The sequence below is a fragment of the Schistocerca gregaria genome, chromosome 2 (genome assembly GCF_023897955.1).
Source record: "Schistocerca gregaria isolate iqSchGreg1 chromosome 2, iqSchGreg1.2, whole genome shotgun sequence".
Lineage (NCBI taxonomy): Eukaryota > Metazoa > Arthropoda > Insecta > Orthoptera > Acrididae > Schistocerca > Schistocerca gregaria.
Window position 1 is genome coordinate 427048240 of NC_064921.1, and position 21489 is coordinate 427069728.

At 42.8% G+C, this 21489-nt stretch overlaps 1 protein-coding gene across 1 annotated transcript in view; it reads right to left on the bottom strand.

Annotated features, from left to right (window-relative positions):
* Positions 1 to 20865, bottom strand: part of LOC126335814 (uncharacterized) — a 98076-nt gene extending 77211 nt beyond the window's left edge. The window contains exons 1-2 of the mRNA XM_049999279.1: positions 20761 to 20865; positions 9353 to 10235 (exon numbers count right to left, since the gene is read on the bottom strand). Coding sequence (XP_049855236.1) covers positions 9353 to 10216 — 864 coding nt within the window. The 5' untranslated portion in view covers positions 10217 to 10235; positions 20761 to 20865. The remainder of the gene's footprint in view (positions 1 to 9352; positions 10236 to 20760) is intronic.
* Between the last annotated feature and the right edge of the window lie 624 nt (positions 20866 to 21489).

A 21489-nucleotide genomic window follows, 5' to 3' on the forward strand; every position in this document is an offset into this window, starting at 1 on the left:
ATACCGTCTACTTTCGGAAAAATGTCATCCACACAATTCCGAAGACTGCAAGATCTGACAAGCGGGAGAACCATCGCACAGTCAGCTTAACAGGTCATGCATCCAAGCTGCTGACAACAACAATATACAGAAGAATGGAAAAGAAAATTGGGGGGGGGGGGGAGGAAGGGTATTAGATGGAGCTCAGTTTGACCTTAGGAAAGGTAGAGACACCAGAAAAGAGGCAATTCTGACGTTGCGCTTGATAATTTTAGCTAGACTTGCACGTCATAGCATTTGTCGACCTGGAAAAAGCGTTCGATAGTGTAACATGGTGCAAGATGTTCGAAATTCTGAGAAAAATAGGGGTAAGCTATAGGGAGAGATAGGTAATATACAATATGAACAAAAACCAAGAGGGAATAATAAGAGTGGACGACCAAGAACCAAGTGCTGGGATCGAGGCCAACGAGAAAGACAGTTCGCGGCGCGTACCTCATGAATGTAATCTTGAACTCGCTCGCTCGCTCAGCTCAGCAGACAAAATGCGTTTCTGAACCTGTTAAATCGCAGCTGGGCGTGAAAATACTAACGAAAATTGCATCTTCCACTGAAATCTGATATTTTCTAGTCTTCCTGGCTAACAGTACCACAGTAAAATTTTATTTAAGAACAATATTCGATATAAATGGTATAACGGCTAGTTTATAGCATTTAGTTCAAAAGATTCAAATGGCTCTGAGCAAGGACTTAACTTCTGGGGTCATCAGTCCCCAAGAACTTAGAACTACTTAAAACTAACTAACCTAAGGATATCACTCACATCCATGCCCGAGGCAGGATTCGAACCTGCGACCGTAGTGGTCGTATGGTTCCAGACTGTAGCTCCTAGAACCGCTAGGCCACTTCGGAAGGCTGTAGTATTTAGTCTCTTCTGCTTAACAGTACTCATTACATACTGGAAGTGGTGCCTTATGCAACTGCTAATCATTTTAGTAGGATTTTATTTTATTGTTCGGCAGTACAGCCGTAACAAATTATAAGTAGGCCCATGGACTTCCCATTATTGTTAGACTAACAACTGTAACATTCCACAATAGCTGATACCAGCAGAATATTTAGTTTTTGTTTGTACGGACACACCTAGTAACGAGTTAACAGGTGTAGAAACGTAGTTTGTCTGCTGATTTGAGCGAGCGAGCCAGCGCAGGACTACATTCGTGACGTACGCACCGCGGTCTGTCTTTCTCGTAGGCCTCGTGCTGGGATTAAACGGGGTGTAAGACAGGGATGTAGTCTTTCGCCCCTAATCTTCAATATGTACACCGAAAAAGCAGTGATGGAAATAAAACAAAGGTTCAGGAGTGGAATAAAATTCAGAATGAAAGGATATTAATGATACGATTCGCTGATGACATTGCTATCCTGAGTGAAAGTGAAGAAGAATTACATGATCTGCAGTCTAATGAGTACAGGGTATGGACTGGCAATAAATTGAAGAAAGACGAAAGTAATGAGAAGTACAAGAAATGAGAACAGCAAGAAACGTAACGTCAGGATTGATAGTCAAGAAGTAGATGAAGTTAAGGAATTCTACTACCTAGCCGGCAAAATAACCAATGACGGACGGAGCAAGGAGGATGTCCAAAGCAGAGTAGCACTGGTGGAAAGGGCTTTCCTGGGCAAAAAAGTCTACTGGTATCAAACATAGCCCTTAGTACAAATTTCTGAGAATGTACATTTGGAGCACAGCATTATATGGTAGTGAAATATGGACGGTGGGAAAGCTGGAACTGAACAATCGAAGTATTCGAGATGTGGTTCTACAGACGAATGTTGAAAAGTAGGAATATGTGGAAAACACTGACAAGGAGAAGGGACAGGATGATAGGACATCTGTTAAGACATCAGGGAATGACTTCGATAATACTACAGGGAGCTGTAGAGGGCAAAAACTATAGAGGTAGACGGAGATCCAGCAAAGAGTTGAGTGTGTTGGTTACAAGTACTACTCTGAGATGAAGAGATTGACACAGGAGAGGGATTCGTGGCGGGCCTCGTCCAACCATTTAGAAGACTGATGACTCAAAAAAAAAGCGCCAGCCTTTTACTAATTGAAATGTTCTCTTCAGCCCGTAATGCCGCAAGCCCATCCTCATTGACAGGCCCTCAGATAAAAACTGGGCAAATATCCTCTGTCAATCAAACCTTATAATTTCTAGAGTTCCTTGGCATTTTAGATACTTAATATTCATGCTACTTTATTCTCAGAATGTTAGCTGCAAAATAATACATGCAGAAATATGAAAGATTTTGCCGTAAAGTACTTTTTCTGGGAAAGGAGCGTTGAAAACCCCCGTTACTTTAGAATCAAATAAAGGCATTCAGTTTGTATTTGTTGTTTCCATCTCTCAGAAATGAACTGTTTGTGATCGATATATTATGAACAAGTGTACAGACTGAGCCCGAACAACACCGCCAAAATTTCGGAGTTTACTCAGAGATGATTTCTAAGTTCAAATGGCTCTGAGCACTATGGGACTTAACATCTATGGTCATCAGTCCCCTAGGACTTAGAACTACCTAAACCTAACTAACCTAATGACAACATACAACACCCAGCCATCACGAGGCAGAGAAAATCCCTGACCCCGCCGGGAATCGAACCCGGGAACCCGGGCGCGGGAAGCGAGAACGCTACCACACGACCACGAGATGCGGGCGATTTCTAAGTACTTTGGTCAAAGGGACCGTTGGTCTTCGATGAGTGTTACAAATTATTTGCATTTTATTGATTTATTTTGTGTCTGTATTGCACTGGAAATATCTGCAGAATAGTGAAACTGTGGATGGTACGTTCTGGGTGCCTTGCTCGGAAACAATTTTGTCCATTCACTCACGATACTTGATTTTGAGCACAGTAATGCCCGTATTACTTGGCGCGCTTAGGTTGCATTCCGCAGTGATCTGTTCTATCTCGGGATGTGTTTCTCCGGTAGCTTTAGTTGTACGTTGATAGTGACACACAGCAGACTAGATAGCTTTACTGATGAAGAGTTGCCCCGTATGTAGCTGGGTCCACTGAATGCTTTGGAACTCTGGTACAACGGCTGTACGTATTTTCATACGGTGAACTGTTCCCGCTGTGACGGTAACCACATAAGAGCACAGTGCTTCGTCTGAGAGTTGTTCCATTACTCAGTAATTTGTGTTGTACGTTTGATGACTGCTTATTTTATTATATGTGTACGTGCAATGTCACCTGCCTTGATGTGTGTGCCTGTTACCAGTGGCTACGCTACCATATCTTAATAAAATCCAGTCTCACAGAAACCCTATCCCGTTCCACATGTAAGGGCACGACATCCCTCTGTGGCACAGACACTGGATGATACCGTCGTGAGTCTTCAAGAGTCTCAGAAGCTATATGATACGCTAGAGGCTCAACGGCACAAACGCGCTTGAATGGAGGTGTGGATTAAACGCCTTGAAGATTGCATTGCATTCCATTTATTTCGTTGAATCGTATTATATAGGAGACACTAAACAGTAAAAACAATATCACAAATACAATACAGTTCAAAAGTCAAAGGATAAGTAGCTTCTTCTTAGAGTGCTTATTGCTCCACGTGAAGGACGTTTGATCGTTTGATGCTCGCCATGAAGTACTCTCCCGTGTCAAACTTTTCACCTCCGAGCAGCAATTGCAACCTACATCGTCAATTGTTTGCTGGGTGTATTCCAGTCTCTGTTTTACCCTCTACAGCTCCCTCTAGTAAAATGGAAGTTATTCCCTAAAATCTTCAATATATTCCCGTAGAAGGTAGGTGACAGCACTAGCTGTGGAGAGATATAAAGCGTGTCGGGGAGACGTGGAAAACAGAGCGACGTTGTCGTAATGTGGAAACAGGAAGTTGCATATTACTAAGCTTCTCAAACAATTAAGTTCAGCTTCTTTCGCTCTTCGCATAATCGCTAGTCTTGGTAATAAACAGATCAGCCTCCTAACGTACTCTGCATATTTCCACTCAATAATATCTTATCAAATAGTTTTCTGGGGTATCTCACCACTTAGACATAAAGTATTGATTACACAAAATACAGCAGTGAGAATAATTAGTGGTGTTCACCCAAGGACGTCATGTAGGCACCTATTCAAGGAGTTGGGTATTTTAAGTGCATCGTCAGAGTACAAATATTCGCTAATAAAGTTCGTTGTAAATAATCCACCTCAATTCGCGAAGAATAGTGATGTTCAATGGTACTGCACTAGAGGAAAAAAATGACCATTCCCATCCGTTATTGAAGCTGTCAGTTGCTCGAAAAGGAGTACCTTATTCAGCAACAAAAATCTTTGATCATTTGCCCAACAACATAAAGTGTGTGGCAGGTAGCAGATCAGGTTGTAAATCTAGCTTAAAATCATTTCTTTTGGACAACTCCTTCTATTCCATGGACGACTTTCTGTTTCAGAACTGGTAAAAACAATGTACCTCTAAATGTGGTTGCATGTGTAGAACTAAAAATTTTAGTAAAATTAATATTAGCACTATTCATATATATATATATATATATATATATATATATATATATATATATATATATATATATATATATATTTTAATCTGAACTGTTCCACATCATATCGATAAAATAATCGTGAAATTGATCTACGGAACATGACATAACTAAACTAAACTTATGTTACGTCCAAAATGGCATGTTCATTGGCTTTCGGGTCAAGAGTGGAAGCATTTCTGAAACGGCTGAATTTGTAACGCGATCATGTGCCGTCATGGTTAAAGTACAGGATGTCCGAAAAGTCTTTCCCTTATTACACAAATTGATAACTCAGGCTAGAAGTAAGATACAAATATGAAACTGGTGTCTAATTTTTTACAAACTATCAAAGTTTTTTTCACACATCACTAAACTTCCACTTCCATTGTTGCCCAATGACAGTAAACGTCGATATGACTTTGCGGTCGAAATGCTGTCACGTGTTGAGGACGATGATAGTTATCTCAGACGAATTGCCTTTTCCGATGAAGCGACCTATTTTGTCAATGGAGTAGTGAATCGCCATAATGTGCGCATTTGGGGTTCACAACCCCCTGGCGACGTCATGGAGTGCACCAGAGGCAGTCCAAAGGTGAATGTCTGGTGCGCGCTATTGCACGATCAATTTATGGGGCCATTCTTCTTCGCTGAGACTACCATCACATCTGCAGTGTATCTGGACATGTTGCAACTGTATGCTGTTTCTCAGCTGCTTCAGTATCATCCCGATGTCTCGTTTCAGCAAGACGGTGCACCGCCTCATTCGGGTTTGCACGTCCGTGCCTATCTCGATATGACCTTTCCTGGGTGATGGATTGGTCGTGATGGGCCAACGGTTTGGCCTCCACACTCTCCTGACATAATCCCATTAGACGTCTTTTTGTGGGGTTGTGTCAAGGACGAGGTCTACCGAACAAGTGTACCAGATCTTGAAACCCTGCGGCAACGGATAACTACAGTCGTTGAATCCAACCGTCCAGTGATTTTGGCTAATGTGTGGACGGAAATTGAATATCGCCTAGATGTTCTATGTGCTACCAAGGGTGCTCATGTGGAAGTTTACTGATGGTGAAAAAAAAATTTGATATTTTGTAAACAATTAGACACCAGTTTCACATTTGTATCTTACTTCTAGCCTTAGTTATCAATTTATGTAAACAGGTAAAGACTTTTCGGACACCCTGTATACCGTGCATGGCAAAATGGCGATATCCTAATCGGGTGCTGAGGCAACTGTGTAGCACCACGGACCATAGATGACAGGGGTGAATGGCAGCTCTGGAGATGCGTACAGGCGAACAGACGCGCAGCTGCTGAGCAACGACCACCCTGATGAACCAAGGGTCTGCAACACCGTCTCCTCAACGAATGTTCAGCTTACGTTGGTGCATATGGGTCTCTGCAGCAGGCACCTGTTTCAAGCACCAATGCTGACTGCTGTTCATTCGTGACGAATGCCGGAATTCACAAAGACTGTTCCGCAACTGGGAGACCACTAAATGGCGACAGGCGTCCTATCTAGATCAATCACGCTTTATGCTCTATCGTGAGATGGCGTTACCGTGGACGGCTCTGCAACAACCGTCGCAGGAGTCTACGCCGGAGGAGGGAGCGTTATGGTCTGGCAAATGTTTCGTGGCATTCTCTGGGCCATTGCGATGTAGAGTGACTTGTAACGGCATTGTTACGAACAGCTTCATTTGCATTTCTTCTTGCTTATAAAATGAAAAATGAAAGTTGAAATAATCGCAGCAGTTCTGATCGATAATCGGCTTGACTTAAGAAATGCCGGCCGTGGTGGCCGAGCGGTTCTAGGGGACCGATGACCTCAGAAGTTAGGTCCCATAGTACTCAGAGCCATTTTGAACCATTTGAAATTAAGAAGCAATTTACCAAGAAAGTAATTCTAGTTCCATACTCACTCATGAAGAAATAGTTAAAAACTGAGAAAAGCTTCTCAGAATTTACATATATTGCTGAACAGGCCTTCAATAATGATAAATTAGAAATCTAAGTATAGTGGGGAAGACGTGAAGTATCTTCAAAATGAGGTTTGTAATAATAAAAGTAAAAACACAAGGGATGTAAGCTTTTGATGGTAAGTATCTCCGCTGTTGCTTAGATTACGTCTCAAAGTACTGGTAAATAAACGTTTAATGAGAAGAGTATGTACATGAAATAAAAATGTATATTGTCTTTTTGACTGAAGAAGGAAAAATTGCGAGAAATATTAAATGAAATGCAATGATTTACCCGTAACCTAGCATTAAAAAGGAACAAAACAAATAGGACAATGATATAGCATAAACATGAGCTACCCTAATACAACGGAGTATTGTTCATATAAGACAATATCTTTACGTACATTTCAGTGATTTACGATTAAGGGGAACGTAGTTCAGCTGATCTAAGTAGCCCTACAGGGAATAAGGAAGGCTAACATGAAAATGTGTGTCTGAATGCTGCAGTGTTTAAATACAGTGATTTTCGTCTTGTAGCTGTCTCCTTATTGAATAATTCGCTGTTGGTGAATTTCGATGTTTGTGCCAATCTCACGGAGGCATTAATCGAACGCTCGTGAACTGTAGATGTTCTCAATATAGGTAACGGAAACAGTTTCAAATCATTTCAGAAGTTTTGAGGACTGGCATACTAATGAACGTAACAAATAACACAGTAAAATCAAATGACAGCAGTGCGGACACGGAGTTTGAAGCACAAAATGTGCGTACACCGTCCGTCCGAAAAGTTCTGAGACTGTCTTTGCTCCAGGAGTATTGACTATTGTGGGAGTTTGACCTAACAGTTGTTGTAAACAAAAGACGTGAGTTCAAAAAAATGGCTCTGAGCACTATGGGACTTAGCATCTATGGTCATCAGTCCCCTACAACTTAGAACTACTTAAACCTAACTAACCCAACGACATCACACAGCACCCAGTCATCACGAGACAGAGAAAATCCCTGACCCCGCCGGGAACCGAACACGGGAACCCGGCAGCGGGAAGCGAGAACGCTACCGCACGACCACGAGCTGCGGAGAAAGACGTGACTTACTTGCAGACAGTGTTAAGGAGTGTGCCTTCGGCCGTAATTTGTGAACGTTGTGGTGCCACAACTCGCGAGAGTGCGACATCTCTAAATCAAATATTCAAGACACTTTCGACAATGTTTTGCAGAAGAGAGAAGTGTGAACAAAGTTTGTCTAGCACACCTACAAATAACGCTTGGGCGCTGGCAGCGATCTTATTGAAATGCAAAACGTGGACATTATTTTCTGGAACAATCATTTCTTGCTATTATCGATACGAACTTACCACAAAACGATAATCTGCAATGAATGGTAAACGCTTGGAAAACATAAACAACATGCAAGCGAACGTGACATGAGTTAAACAACACGCCAAAGAAGGATCTTGCTGGCAGTTTCACATAGTCTTAGGATCTTTCTACGCGGGGAAGCTATGTAGAACACCTTAAAGCCACCTCCTTCTCCATGTTTTATTAATTCAGTCTCAGACTTTTTGTACTGACGGGATATGATGAGGCACCCATTATCAGAAACGTCTACATTTAAACGTGCTGTAGAGTAGTACAAGTACTAACAGATTTGCTTCAAAAATAAAAGTCACTCCTTCATCTTTGGTTCACCGAATGAGTGCTGCTACTCATTTTCAACGACTTCATACTGTCATCGACAAACATAAAACGACATGGCTAGAGAACAATATCCCATTAAGTGAAAAATAACCGATGGAAGAACACCATTCATTGGGATTGAACACATTACTCAAAAAGACAATGCGTGTTCTGTCGCTTCCAAATGAAGCATTTATTATTACATTTTCCTAGAGGAAAGAACTGTCATAGGACATGCGTGCCTGAATCAATTAATCTCACAATTTTCAGCAGAATGTAAGGAGAGAGAAAAAGAATGCGTTATCCAACACTATGTTTCCCTACTGGCAAACATGTGAACATCCAGGGATACGCAAACTGACACTTACCAGCTCTATGGATATATCTCTGATCTGCTGTAAACAGTAGCTTCCGTGGAGAACAGCACCACACGCTCAACTTTCCAGTGTATGATTCTTTCCGTCAGGTTTCTCGATGGAGAAAATTTATGTCGATCTGCTTCAGTTACTTTCCTGTAATTCACCATTGCATTGTCACGCAGATCGAGAACATAATCAGTCCCGCTTGAGAGGACCCAGCGAGAATGTGGCTAACACCGGCTGCCAGTTGTGTTGCAAGTAGGATGCACATAGTGTTCATCTGAGGTACGAAGTCATCTCTTTCGGTTGGTAGTAAGATCAAAAATTAATGATAGCGTGAGAGAAAATTACAACCTTGTGAAACTGTGTATAATGATCCTTTGTAACAATATTTCACGTACCACACAAACATTGCACAAATAAAATCTTCAGCTGCGTTTCAAACGACCCTCCAGCAAAACTAGAGATTTAAAAATGCTTCAAATGGCTCTGAGCACGATGGGACTTAACATCTTTGGTCATCAGTCCCCTAGAACTTAGAACTACTTAAACCTAACTAACCTAAGGACGTCACACACATCCATGCCCGAGGCAGGATTCGAACCAGCCGGCCGCGGTGGTCTCGCGGTTCTAGGCGTAGCAGTCGCGCGGTTCCAGACTGAGCGCCTAAAACCGCTAGACCAAAATAGAGATTAAATGTGTGACATTTATAATATCTATTACTACTTCAGGCAAGATGATAGCCTGTACTTCATTTTGGGAAAGAGAATTGAGATTTATGAAGGAAAAACAGACACAATATGAAGGTATTCTTACCTGAAAGTCGACAAGTCTGACTTCTGACGGTGCTCCGTTCACATACTTAAACATCAAGTTGTTCTTCCAGCAGTCACCATGGCTCAATACACACAGCTTGGTGTTGTCCTTTAATCGCTCATATACATCAAATGCGGTATCAGCGACTCTGTCCATGTAAGTCCTGCATTTTTCGGCATATTTTTCATACCCAGGGCATTTGTTCAGCTCGTCCGCCAGAGCACACATGATCTTACCCCCCAATGATCTGAAATATTCCTTAGTGTTGTTGTCTGTGAACATGTTCCCAGTGAACGCGCTCTTGTAGTCGGGTTGCCTGTCAAGCAGACAGGCTGAGGCGGCGTGCAGCCTGGCGTAAGCTCGCAGGACCACCTTGCAGTGCTGGTAGTCCAGAGGCCGTCCAGCGTCAGCCATCCTGAAGCCGGCTGCTGACAAATCTTCCAGCACCAAAAAGTCTGCCGGCTGCTGACCCCAGTCGTAGCAGCGAGCTGTCAGCGGCCGGAAGTCGTCCCCCTCCAATGGCGCCAAGAACTTGTGGACCTGAGGCATCACCTCATGCAGCATTCGTGCCTCGACTCTGAACACTTGGCAGTTGTCCAGCAGTTCCTTCATGGGTCCCGATAGAAGAGTTGTTTTCACCAGTAGCGATTCCTTCCTCGCCTCTCCGTCGTCGTCTTCTCCCTTTAGAAAGATAGTGACTCTGAACAATAAACTAGCGTAGCCAGACCCTTCCGCACAGGCGTACTGTACTTTCGTTGAATCTACACAAATTTGGTCCCCTTCTTTATTTTTGATGGCAGATTCTATGAATTCGTTATTGATCCAAGAAGGAGGGGGACCTCGAGAGTCGTTGGATGACTCCATGCTGTTAGGTTACCGGGACCTGAAAAAAGAACAGAGAATTCCATCATAGTAGTGGAGTAACTGAGTGCTAAATTTAGTTCATGTAATACCACATTGTTCTCAGATGTAAAACATCTATCTTTTCAACCTGAAACCTCTTTTGATATGTGAAATAGACTGACATTCGGTTTTTACCTATGCAGATAAAAAGGTCATAAAATATTGGCCAAGATTTACACAAAAGTGGTTCATCTTACATTTCTTTAAATGAGAAGCACTAATTATTGATCTAGAATAAGAGTTCTCAGTACACCAAATTCAGTGGTACAACGATGTTGGAATACAACTTGAGATTTACCTATTGCTCCTATTGCGATACCAATGAAAAACCAAGCAGAATGTCATGCCAATTTCAATGGTAATATTTATCGCTGAAAGAAGATGGGAACTCATGCTTGTCTGTCAGATGTTACACAGCTGGCAACCAATTATAATCGTTTACTGCTATTTCTTAAGCCCATCGATGGTTCTCCAGATATTAGTGAAACTAATGAACACCGAAAATTAGCTTACGTACTAAAAATAATTCGAATATGTTTTAGGAAGAAAATTGTGAACGAATTTGAACACACGACACAACATATGTCGACAATGTTACTGTTTCAATTAATTCATTCAGATCCTCAGAACAGCTTAACACAACTTACCAAGTACCTCTTACCTGGAAGATGCATATTTCTCATGAGAGGGGCACAAACTTCATGATAGCTGTGTCTGAAAGGACTTAAATATTAAACTGAAACTAACTCCCTTTAATGTGCTTTTATAATAACATCAACTAATAAATTCGTCTCTGATGTAATTGTCAGGCAAACAGATGGTTAATAAGCTCTACGTAGGTGAAATTTACGTTAATAACGAACAGTTACAAAAATGTTTAAATTTTAACCAACAAAAGTTTATTTCCCCTAAAAGTTCAAATTGATTTGTCGTTTTGTGAAAGCAATTTCGCTATTAAGTGATCTGAAAACAGCTGCAGCCTTCACTATAGTGGTTAGCGAACTCACTATACAGAAATAATTAAATTAAAACCAGCTGGAAAACACAGATAGGGTTCACAACTAAAAGTTAGTTGCATCTAAATCTCATAGCAACTCACATGTTATCAGAGTCAGATCAAAACACAGTGCTATAACCTAAGTGTCAATTAGTAGCATAAATATTCCCTCACCGGCAAACTGAGGTGAAGCTCAGCCTTAGTGCAAAAATCAGACTCCCAAACCACTTCAGACACAAAATTACAAATTCTCCCAAACTGCTGGCAGAAATAAATCAGAGTCCTGACTAGTACTCAGTGAAACCATGCAAAACATTTCTAAGTGTTGCAACTAAGGAACTGAAAAATCTCTACCTCCTAAATGTGTGCATCTGAGTCGGTACTTACGGCTGCACAGATGTTGCCACAACCAGGAGGTACAGAACACTGTCGTTCTACAAGATGGTCACCGTCCTTGTAACGTTTCAGATCACTCCTCCACGGAAAATCCAACATCTACATCACTTAATGACGTCTTAGTTTCACCAGACTAATTCAAAACTTTTAACAAATAAATGGTATTTAAAATCTGACTGTACCGTTATCTGTGCGATATAATGATAATTAAAACTGAGATCTTACATTTAATTTTGTATGTTGTAGTTCACCCAAATTTAAAAATTAAACAACTGCAAAAAGATCGTTTCAGTGTTTAGAAGCTGTTCGTATACTATGTGCCGCTAAATACTACAGCAAATATGGAAATGGCACCACTTCCTTACTGGAATTCACAGTTATGATACCTGTAATAGTTTTCAAATTATGTGCAAAACTACGCACATTTATAAAAAAAAATAAAATGTATAAATCTTACGAACGGGTTGTAAATGACGGACGCTGTGTGTAGCAACGTCCACCAAGGCATTTTGCTCTGCTGATTGTCCATGTGTCTTGTATCAGATTTTATATCGCTTTTCAATCACAAGTAAGTTACAACGCGTGTCTTGGTTCGATTGATTGTGTTATAAAACATGGAGGTATCTCAGCTGATGCGCATCGCAGAGAGCAGTAATTTGAGTGCTTGGTCTCCTTTACACCTTAATAATATAAAAGTTATTGAAGTTTTGTTTGAGTTATGGTTACAGAAAACTTCTAGGTACTGTGTCCTTTCAGATATATTGATAACAGTTTATGTATACATACTGGCAGAATCGTGTTGCTCCCCTCTTTAATTCGATATATCGTCCTTCAGTGTATCTACGATGTTTGCTCTGTATGTCCACTAATGCGAGCAATACATAAAAATATCTTTATGGGTACTAGTGGCGGAATTAATATCACGTCCGCTCCTTTACATTCGACGCTTCCACGTGGATGGGTCGCTGCTGGACGGCCACAAGTCACACAAAGAGCCGCCGCTCGCCGGTAGCCGAAAGACCACTCTCGCCCGCCCTAGACGCGCCTTCGGCCGGCCTCCTCGCTGCGAAGCACACACAAGTCAGACGTCGCTTGCGACCAAATCCAGTCACCCATCCTCAAATACTAGTCCATCGTGTCACGTGGTGTACCGTTGAAGCTGACACACGCCTCTGGCACGTCTGCCCAAATTCCTTGTGTTACAAAATACCATCAGCCTGGCCGGCCGCTGTGGCTGAGTGGTTCTAGGCGCTTCGATCCGCAACCGCGCTGCTGCTACGATCTCAGGTTCGAATCCTGCCTCGGACATGGATGTGTGTGATGTCCTTAGGTTAGTTAGGTTCAATTAGTTCTAAGTGTAGGCGACTGATGACCTCAGATGTTAAGTCCCACAGTGCTTAGAGCCATTTCTTTGAACCATCAGCCTTGAATCACTAATAGACTAATAATGCGTAAGCAATGACCATGGCGAAAACTGATAGCTCATATCGATACGTTTTTGTAACTCAGTATTTGTTTTGCCTTTGACGTCATTGTACCAGTGTTAGCTCACGTGCCTATTTGTTATGAATTGGCTTTGTGTAAAGCTACAAATTAGTTAGTGAGAAGTACACGTCGAAAGGAATCCGAGAACTATACAATGAAGGCTTTCACGACCGGATCTTTCAGCTGCTGAGAATTGTTCCGGGGTGTATGGGCGTAGTCCATGGAACTCTTCAATCCCTGGCGTTTCGTCCAAGGCTACGATGTACATCTTCGGAGGCGCTCCTGGTTGAGCTGAGTTCTGCCAACTGACGAGCCGGACGTCGAAGAGCGTGGTCTAGATTTCACGTGATAGCAGAGATAAACCTTTTCAAAGATAAATTTTTTTAACTGTCAATTATAGTACGTCAAAGATAAAAAATTCTGATCGATTCTGTAGCGCCACAGTCCATTTATCACTGAGTTTCATGGCTTCTTCTTTTCGGTTGAAATTACCCCCATGTTTATATATTTCGATAGCTTTTCTATATAGCCGTGGATAATAGTTCGTCATAGTACGTAGTACAGAAAACTTCAGTTTCCGAATACTTCGCTATGTAATCACCTGATAGAAGAGCATGTTCCGCCACGGCTGATTCGTCTGTTTTCCCTAGTCGGCAAAGACTTTCATGTTCCTTCAACCGTGTATTCACACTTGTCTTTGTAGTTCCAATGTAGACCTTGCCACACGTACACGGAATCTTATGTACACCACTTGCAGACAGAGGGGGACGTTTATCCCTAACAGAACGAAGTGTTTGGCCTATTTTCTTAGTTGATCTGAAAATCGGTCGAACGTCATTTTTCCTTAGAATCTTGCCGATTTCACCCGTTACCTTTTTGATGGAGGGTAGACAAACCGTGTTCTTCCATCTCTGTGTCCTGTCGTTGTCCTTAGGCCTACTGTTATTCGGTCGCAGAACTCTATTTATTTCCTTACTAGAGTACCCAATCTTCTCAAAAGGCTGCTTTAGACGTTTTAACTTGGTGTCCAGGTGTTCCGGCGTGCAAATCCTTTTAGCTCTGTCCACTACACTTTTAATTACACCTCTTTTCTGTAGTGGATGATGACTGTAATCCGTATGCAAGTATCTGTCGGTATGTGTAATCTTCCGAAAGACTTTATGTTTCAAGCTGCCATCAGTCTGTCTCATGACGAAGACATCCAAGAAGGATATTGGTTTGTCTTTCTCCATTTCCATGGTAAACTCGATTTTTTGATGTATTCTGTTTAAATAACAAAAGAATTCCTCTAAAGCTTTTTTGCCACGTGACCAAACAACAAATGTATCATCCACATATTGATACCATCGACATGGTTTCTTAATCACTTTTTCAGGGCTAATCGTTCCAATTTTTCCATGTAAAAATTAGCAATCGTAGTACTCAATGGGTTACCCACGGCCACACCATCAACCTGCTCATAAAACTCGTCTTCCCACTGGAACTGACTAGAGGTAAGGCAGTGTCTGAAAAGAGCAGTCAAATCCGCTGTGAAAACATCCGCTATGTAAACCATAACTTCATCAGGGATTGAAGAATTCCATGAACCACGGCCATAACCCGGAAAAATTCTCAGCAGCTGGAATCCGAAAAGCCTAAAAAGTCCAGTACTGGGCGAATGGGACGGTTACGACGACGTCGAAAGGGACATGAGAAAACAGCACATAGCAGTTAGGTAGTTCAAAAATGGTTCAAATGGATCTGAGCACTATGGGACTTAGCATCTGTGGTCATCAGTCCCCTAGAACCTAGAACTACTTAAACCTAACTAACCTAACAACATCACGCACATCCATTCCCGAGGCAGAATTCGAACCTGCGACAGTAGCAGTCGCGCGGTTCTGGATTGCGCGCCTAGAACCGCTGGACCACCGCGGCCGGCAATTAGGTAGTTGGTCCATCGGGCATAGAACGGCCACCAAGAGACCAAACTAGTGATTCAAGTATTCTTGGACCATTATACTGCTCTCTGTACCCATTGTACTAGACAGATCGGTAATTATATTACTTATTAATACCAGACATCTGTTTTGATTTTATCTTGACGTTATCACGAGAAAGCTACTGTGCACACGCGAATGGCGCACACATTAATTTTTTTAAGCTCATTTAGTCCTTATATCTGGCTTACTAAAGTGCACGTCATTTACGACAGCGGCCGAGTTTAGGTTCTTTCTGCGCATCTGACATCACAAGACACAGTCAGCCAATGAACAGAGAACGACCTTGCCAGAGCTTGACTGCAGTGCAGAGCACGGACGATTATCTTCAGTTTTAGAAACGTTCAGTCATAAATAAAGTAATTGAACAAAAGCAATGTCTTGATAGCACTTTCTTTTATACACTCCTGGAAATGGAAAAAAAACACATTGACACCGGTATGTCAGACGCACCATACTTGCTCCGGACACTGCGAGAGGGCTGTACAAGCAATGATCACACGCACGACACAGCGGACACACCAGGAACCGCGGTGTTGGGCGTCGAATGGCGCTAGCTGCGCAGCATTTCTGCACCGCCGCCGTCAGTGTCAGCCAGTTTGCCGTGGCATACGGAGCTCCATCGCAGTCTTTAACACTGGTAGCATGCCGCGACAGCGTGGACGTGAACCGTATGTGCAGTTGACGGACTTTGAGCGAGGGCGTATAGTGGGCATGCGGGAGGCCGGGTGGACGTACCGCCGAATTGCTCAACACGTGGGGCGTGAGGTCTCCACAGTACATCGATGTTGTCACCAGTGGTCGGCGGAAGGTGCACGTGCCCGTCGACCTGGGACCGGACCGCAGCGACGCACGGATGCACGCCAAGACCGTAGGATCCTACGCAGTGCCGTAGGGGACCGCACCGCCTCTTCCCAGCAAATTAGGGACACTGTTGCTCCTGGGGTATCGGCGAGGACCATTCGCAACCGTCTCCATGAAGCTGGGCTACGGTCCCGCACACCGTTAGGCCGTCTTCCGCTCACGCCCCAACATCGTGCAGCCCGCCTCCAGTGGTGTCGCGACAGGCGTGAATGGAGGGACGAATGGAGACGTGTCGTCTTCAGCGATGAGAGTCGCTTCTGCCTTGGTGCCAATGATGGTCGTATGCGTGTTTGGCGCCGTGCAGGTGAGCGCCACAATCAGGACTGCATACGACCGAGGCACACAGGGCCAACACCCGGCATCATGGTGTGGGGAGCGATCTCCTACACTGGCCGTACACCTCTGGTGATCGTCGAGGGGACACTGAATAGTGCACGGTACATCCAAACCGTCATCGAACCCATCGTTCTACCATTCCTAGACCGGCATGGGAACTTGCTGTCCCAACAGGACAATGCACGTCCGCATGTATCCCGTGCCACCCAACGTGCTCTAGAAGGTGTAAGTCAACTACCCTGGCCAGCAAGATCTCCGGATCTGTCCCCCATTGAGCATGTTTGGGACTGGATGAAGCGTCGTCTCACTCGGTCTGCACGTCCAGCACGAACGCTGGTCCAACTGAGGCGCCAGGTGGAAATGGCATGGCAAGCCGTTCCACAGGACTACATCCAGCATCTCTACGATCGTCTCCATGGGAGAATAGCAGCCTGCAATGCTGCGAAAGGTGGATATACGCTGTACTAGTGCCGACATTGTGCATGCTCTGTTGCCTGTGTCTATGTGCCTGTGGTTCTGTCAGTGTGATCATGTGATGTATCTGACCCCAGGAATGTGTCAATAAAGTTTCCCCTTCCTGGGACAATGTATTCACGGTGTTCTTATTTCAATTTCCAGGAGTGTATTTAAAGCATAAAAGACAGAAACAAACATGACTGAAATTTTACAAAACTGCCATGTTACCAACCCTATTATGTGGATCTGAATCGTGGATACTGAATAAAAGACAAGAAAATCAAGTGTAATTAGCGTAAATGAAATTTCGTAGAGCAATGGAGAGACGCAAAAGAACAGATAAAGCACGAAATGATGAAATTTGAAAGGAGTTGAAAATTTTGAGCGTGGAAGAAAAACTGAACCAAGACAAAAAGAAAGAGAATCAACGTTTACAAAGAATGAATACAGAAAGACTACCATGTCAAAGAAATAACTTTAAGGGAAAAGAGTTCCTGGCAGACTGAGAATATGACAGGAATTGTAACAGGCCACAATAGGCCTAATTATAACTATATTTACTATTTTTTGTATTTCTTGACATTAACGTTGGATCATTACACTGTTATTAATTATTTCTAGGATGGGCATTTTTCTATAAGCAGGACCAATGATGGTGACGTAGGTTCAGTTTCGGAAAAAAAGCCGTTGTATACACCAGACTTATCGAATTTTTACTGTAGCAGACGTTCAACCTAAGTTTAATTGCATGAGAGGAACACTGACGGTCGACGTTAATTACTGAAAATGCGGATACCTTACTGTAAACGCAAATCTAACGATGGATCACAAAAGGGGGCAATCGAAACAATATGGCTTATCTATATCCCACTATATCTAACTACCTTCAGAATTTTAAAGAATGTAAGGCAGACAATATTTCAAAAGCTTTCTCTAAATTTACAATTGCTATGAACGTATATTTTCCTTTCCTTAATTTATCTTCTAAGAGAAGTTGCAGGGGCAGTATTGCCTCGTATGCTCCTGCAGTTCTAAGGAATAGAAACTGAGCTTCCCCAAGGTCGGCATCAGTCAATTTTTCCTTTCTTCTGTAAAGAACTCGTGTTCGTACTTTGCAGCCATGACTTATTGAATTGATGGTTCAGTAATTTTCACACCTGTCAGCGCCTGCTTTCTTTGGAACTGAGTTATTACACGCTTCTTGAAGTCTGAGGGTACCGAGCCTGTCTCATACACGTAACACAGTAACTCATTTGTAAGGTAATTAGAAGTTTGAAGCTCTTTCTTGCATGGGAATTCGATTCTTTAAAGAATCTAGGTTTTACTAGTTATCACCTTTTAGATGTACAGAAAGCTCCAGTGATCCCGGCAATAATGCTTCTAAAATTCTCGTCCAAGCATTTGTTGAAAAAATCTGAATTTGATGCGGTCTTTATGCAAAAATATGAGGATTTAGTCTGTGAGTCTGGATATTATGGCTACTAACGATAAGCCTGCCTTAAAATGGATTGCAATACTTCTATATTTCCTGAAAATACCGAGAATTATTTGGAAATCGATGCAAAAAAAAATGTGGGTCAGAATTCAGTTCTCTCCCCTGACTTATTTGGTTGCGAGTGGTGAATCATTTAAGATGATGGTTGTTGGTACAACAAGTCTTTACAATGGCTGCACTTGTGTTGCAGAACGTCTTGTACTTACACACGAGTTTTCACAAGCCAACTGTGAAACCTTCTGTTTCAGCAGGTTGCAACGTCTACTCGTTGCGAAGTCCTGGTACGTACAGTATTAGTGAGTATACGTTTGTTAGCAATCTGGCAACGGGAATATCTTTGGAATTACGATTTATGTAACGCTTTTGGCTGGTTCTTCAGCTGTTTCGTAGGCTAAATTAATGTGAGACATCTGCGTTTGCGTGCGTGTGCGCGCGCGCGCGTGTGTGTGTGTGTGTGTACGTGTGTGCGTCGGACTTGGTATTCAGGTAGTTGCACAAAGTGTTTTATTCCCTTCGTCTGGCACCGTAGCCCGGTTGATACCAACCAAAACGTGGACGGCAAACAGTCTTAACAACGGTAGGTTTACAGTAGCAACTGTCTTCATAGCGTATTCACAATGTGGTCATTTCTAAACAGACTGACAGAAAAAATTCTGAACATAAACATAAAAAATATAAATAAAAATGTAAAAAACTTATTTACAGTAATGAAATTTCGCGAATAAATTTGTTTAGGTAACATATTTAAGCGATTATCACTGCAAGATCACAGGTTAATGTAACAACGAGATAGGTCACTGAAGATATGAAATGCTGGTAATTAATAGCCGGTGCAACCACGAGAATGTTGAATGCAAGCAAGCAAATGTATACGCATTGTGATTTACAGGTGCCGGATGTCACTTTGTGGGACGGAGTTCCCTACTGTTACACTTGGTCGGTCAGTACAGGGACAGTCAAAGTTCTTTGGGGATGAAGCTGGAGAAGTGATCCGATGATGTCGCATATGCGCTCGATTGGAGAAGGATCTATTGATGGAGCAGGCCAAAGCGACATGTCGACACTCTGTAGAGTACTTTGGGTTACAATAGAAGTATGTGGACGAGCGTTATCCTGCTGGAAAACACCCCCTGGAATGGTATTCACGGATGGCGGCACAATAGATCGAAAAATCAGGCAGAAGTACAATTTTGCAATCAGTGTGTGTGGGATAACCACGAGAGTGCTTCTGGTGTCATACGAAATCGCAGCCCAGAACATAACTCCAGGTGTAGATCCAGGGTTGTTGCAGGCCCTGAACTGGCCTCCTCCTAATCAATACACGCCCATCACTGGCACTCAGACAACCAGCTTTCAACGGAAAACACAACAGACCTCCACAGTTCGTTGTGACCCTCTGATGCCAACTGCTGCACAATTTGTTGCTCCACATGCAGTGCTATGTGCCAGAATCACACACAGAACACGGTGTGCTTCCTTCTCGGTAGCGCGACGTGGCAGTCCGAATTCCAGTCTTGTTGCGACTGTATGTTCTTGTATTAAAAATGAAGAAATTCCTCCAGCTGTATTTAAAGTATCGATTTTATTTTGGCAACTAGTTTCAACCTTGTAATAACATCATCTTCAGGCCCATACACTTGTTGACATCACAGACTTCAGTGGTGAGACACGGACGTGCTCCCAAGCACGTGGGAGTACATCCGTATCTCAGCACTGTCTTCTAGTATCAGCTGCACGCAGTTGACGTCAACAAGTGTATGGGCCTGAAGATGACGTTGTTACAAGGTTGAAACTAGTCGTCAAAATAAAAGCGACACGCTAAGTAGAGCTCGAGGAATTTCTTCATTTTTAATATAAATTTATACCAGCTGACGCCCCACTGTCCCCCATTTCAACTATGGATGTACGTACATTCTTGTGGCCACTCTGCCAGCAGTCATCTACACTGGCTACATGCCTGCCTGGTCACTCTGCAGTGTCACAGAAGGAACTTCCTGCACCCTATTACACGTTCTCGCTCAAAGTCGGTAAGGTGTTGATAGTGATGGCTTTGTCCCTTAAAGACGTTCTTGGCTAACATCAACTCACCACGTCCAATCTCAAATATCAGCAACGCTTACGACCATTACAGCGCGTATTTAAAGCCAATTTGATTTGCATCCTCATAGAATTGCTACTAGCGGCACTCTTACGCGACTGGCACGATATTTGAACACACATATTCTTTCAGATGTAGAAACACGCCTACCAACTTTCGTTTACGTCGCTCAACTCTTCATTGGTCTTGCGATGTTTTTTCCGTCAGAATACTGTACATTAGATTTCGTCATTCCTGAATGTTTTATATGGTCCGTGGCTGTGTTCAGACAGAATTAAACTTTCACATCTACTGAAAATGACAAAATCAAATATCTAATACCTCACTGTTCACGGAAACATATATCAGTTGCTCTTCTAGAGACACTTCGTTGAAGTCGGCAGAAAAAAAAATACTAACCTCTGAAAATAAAGTCGAACTGCACGAAAAATGCGGAGCGTCTAGCTTTACTGCATTCGACGAACAGCAGACGCGCACTGCGGGGTCAATCCCGTATTCAGCCACTAACAATGGCTCTTTGTCTTATACTAAAGAGCCGAGCAGCGTTATCAGCCTGAGCACTGTGTACCCTCTGACGGTTGACGGCGTGCTCTTGTCTCCGCTGAACCCCGAAGATTTACTGTAAGACTGCGGCACCGTTCTAAGCAAACGAAACAAACGCGGAAGGCTCAATAATCTGTAGTAACGCACGTTAGTTCCCTGGAAACAGAAAGCTGTGACGCAATCTGCTTAAATTCACCACTTCATTAACTAAAAGTGTAAAAGCAAACAGGTTCAGTATGCAGCCTGGTGGATACTGGCTTAGCCCCGGAAGGTGATTTAAAGACGCCGACTCAAGGTGGAAGGCCTGGCAACGCGTCTCCTCTTTCGTAACGAAATACACTGTAGCTACAGCGTACACCTCTGGCACTCAAGTGTACAATGTACAATTCTCATACAACAAGCTGAGTATAAAACTTGATAACAGACCTGATTCTGACTCAGTATTTCGACAAATTTCATGCTTTCCCCCATCTTTCCCTTTCTTGCGCTAATGCTAACTGTAACAACCAATTCCTTCTATAATACGTTTTGCACATTCCAAATTATTCCAGTTTCTTGTATTGACGTCCGATGTTCCACTTCTCA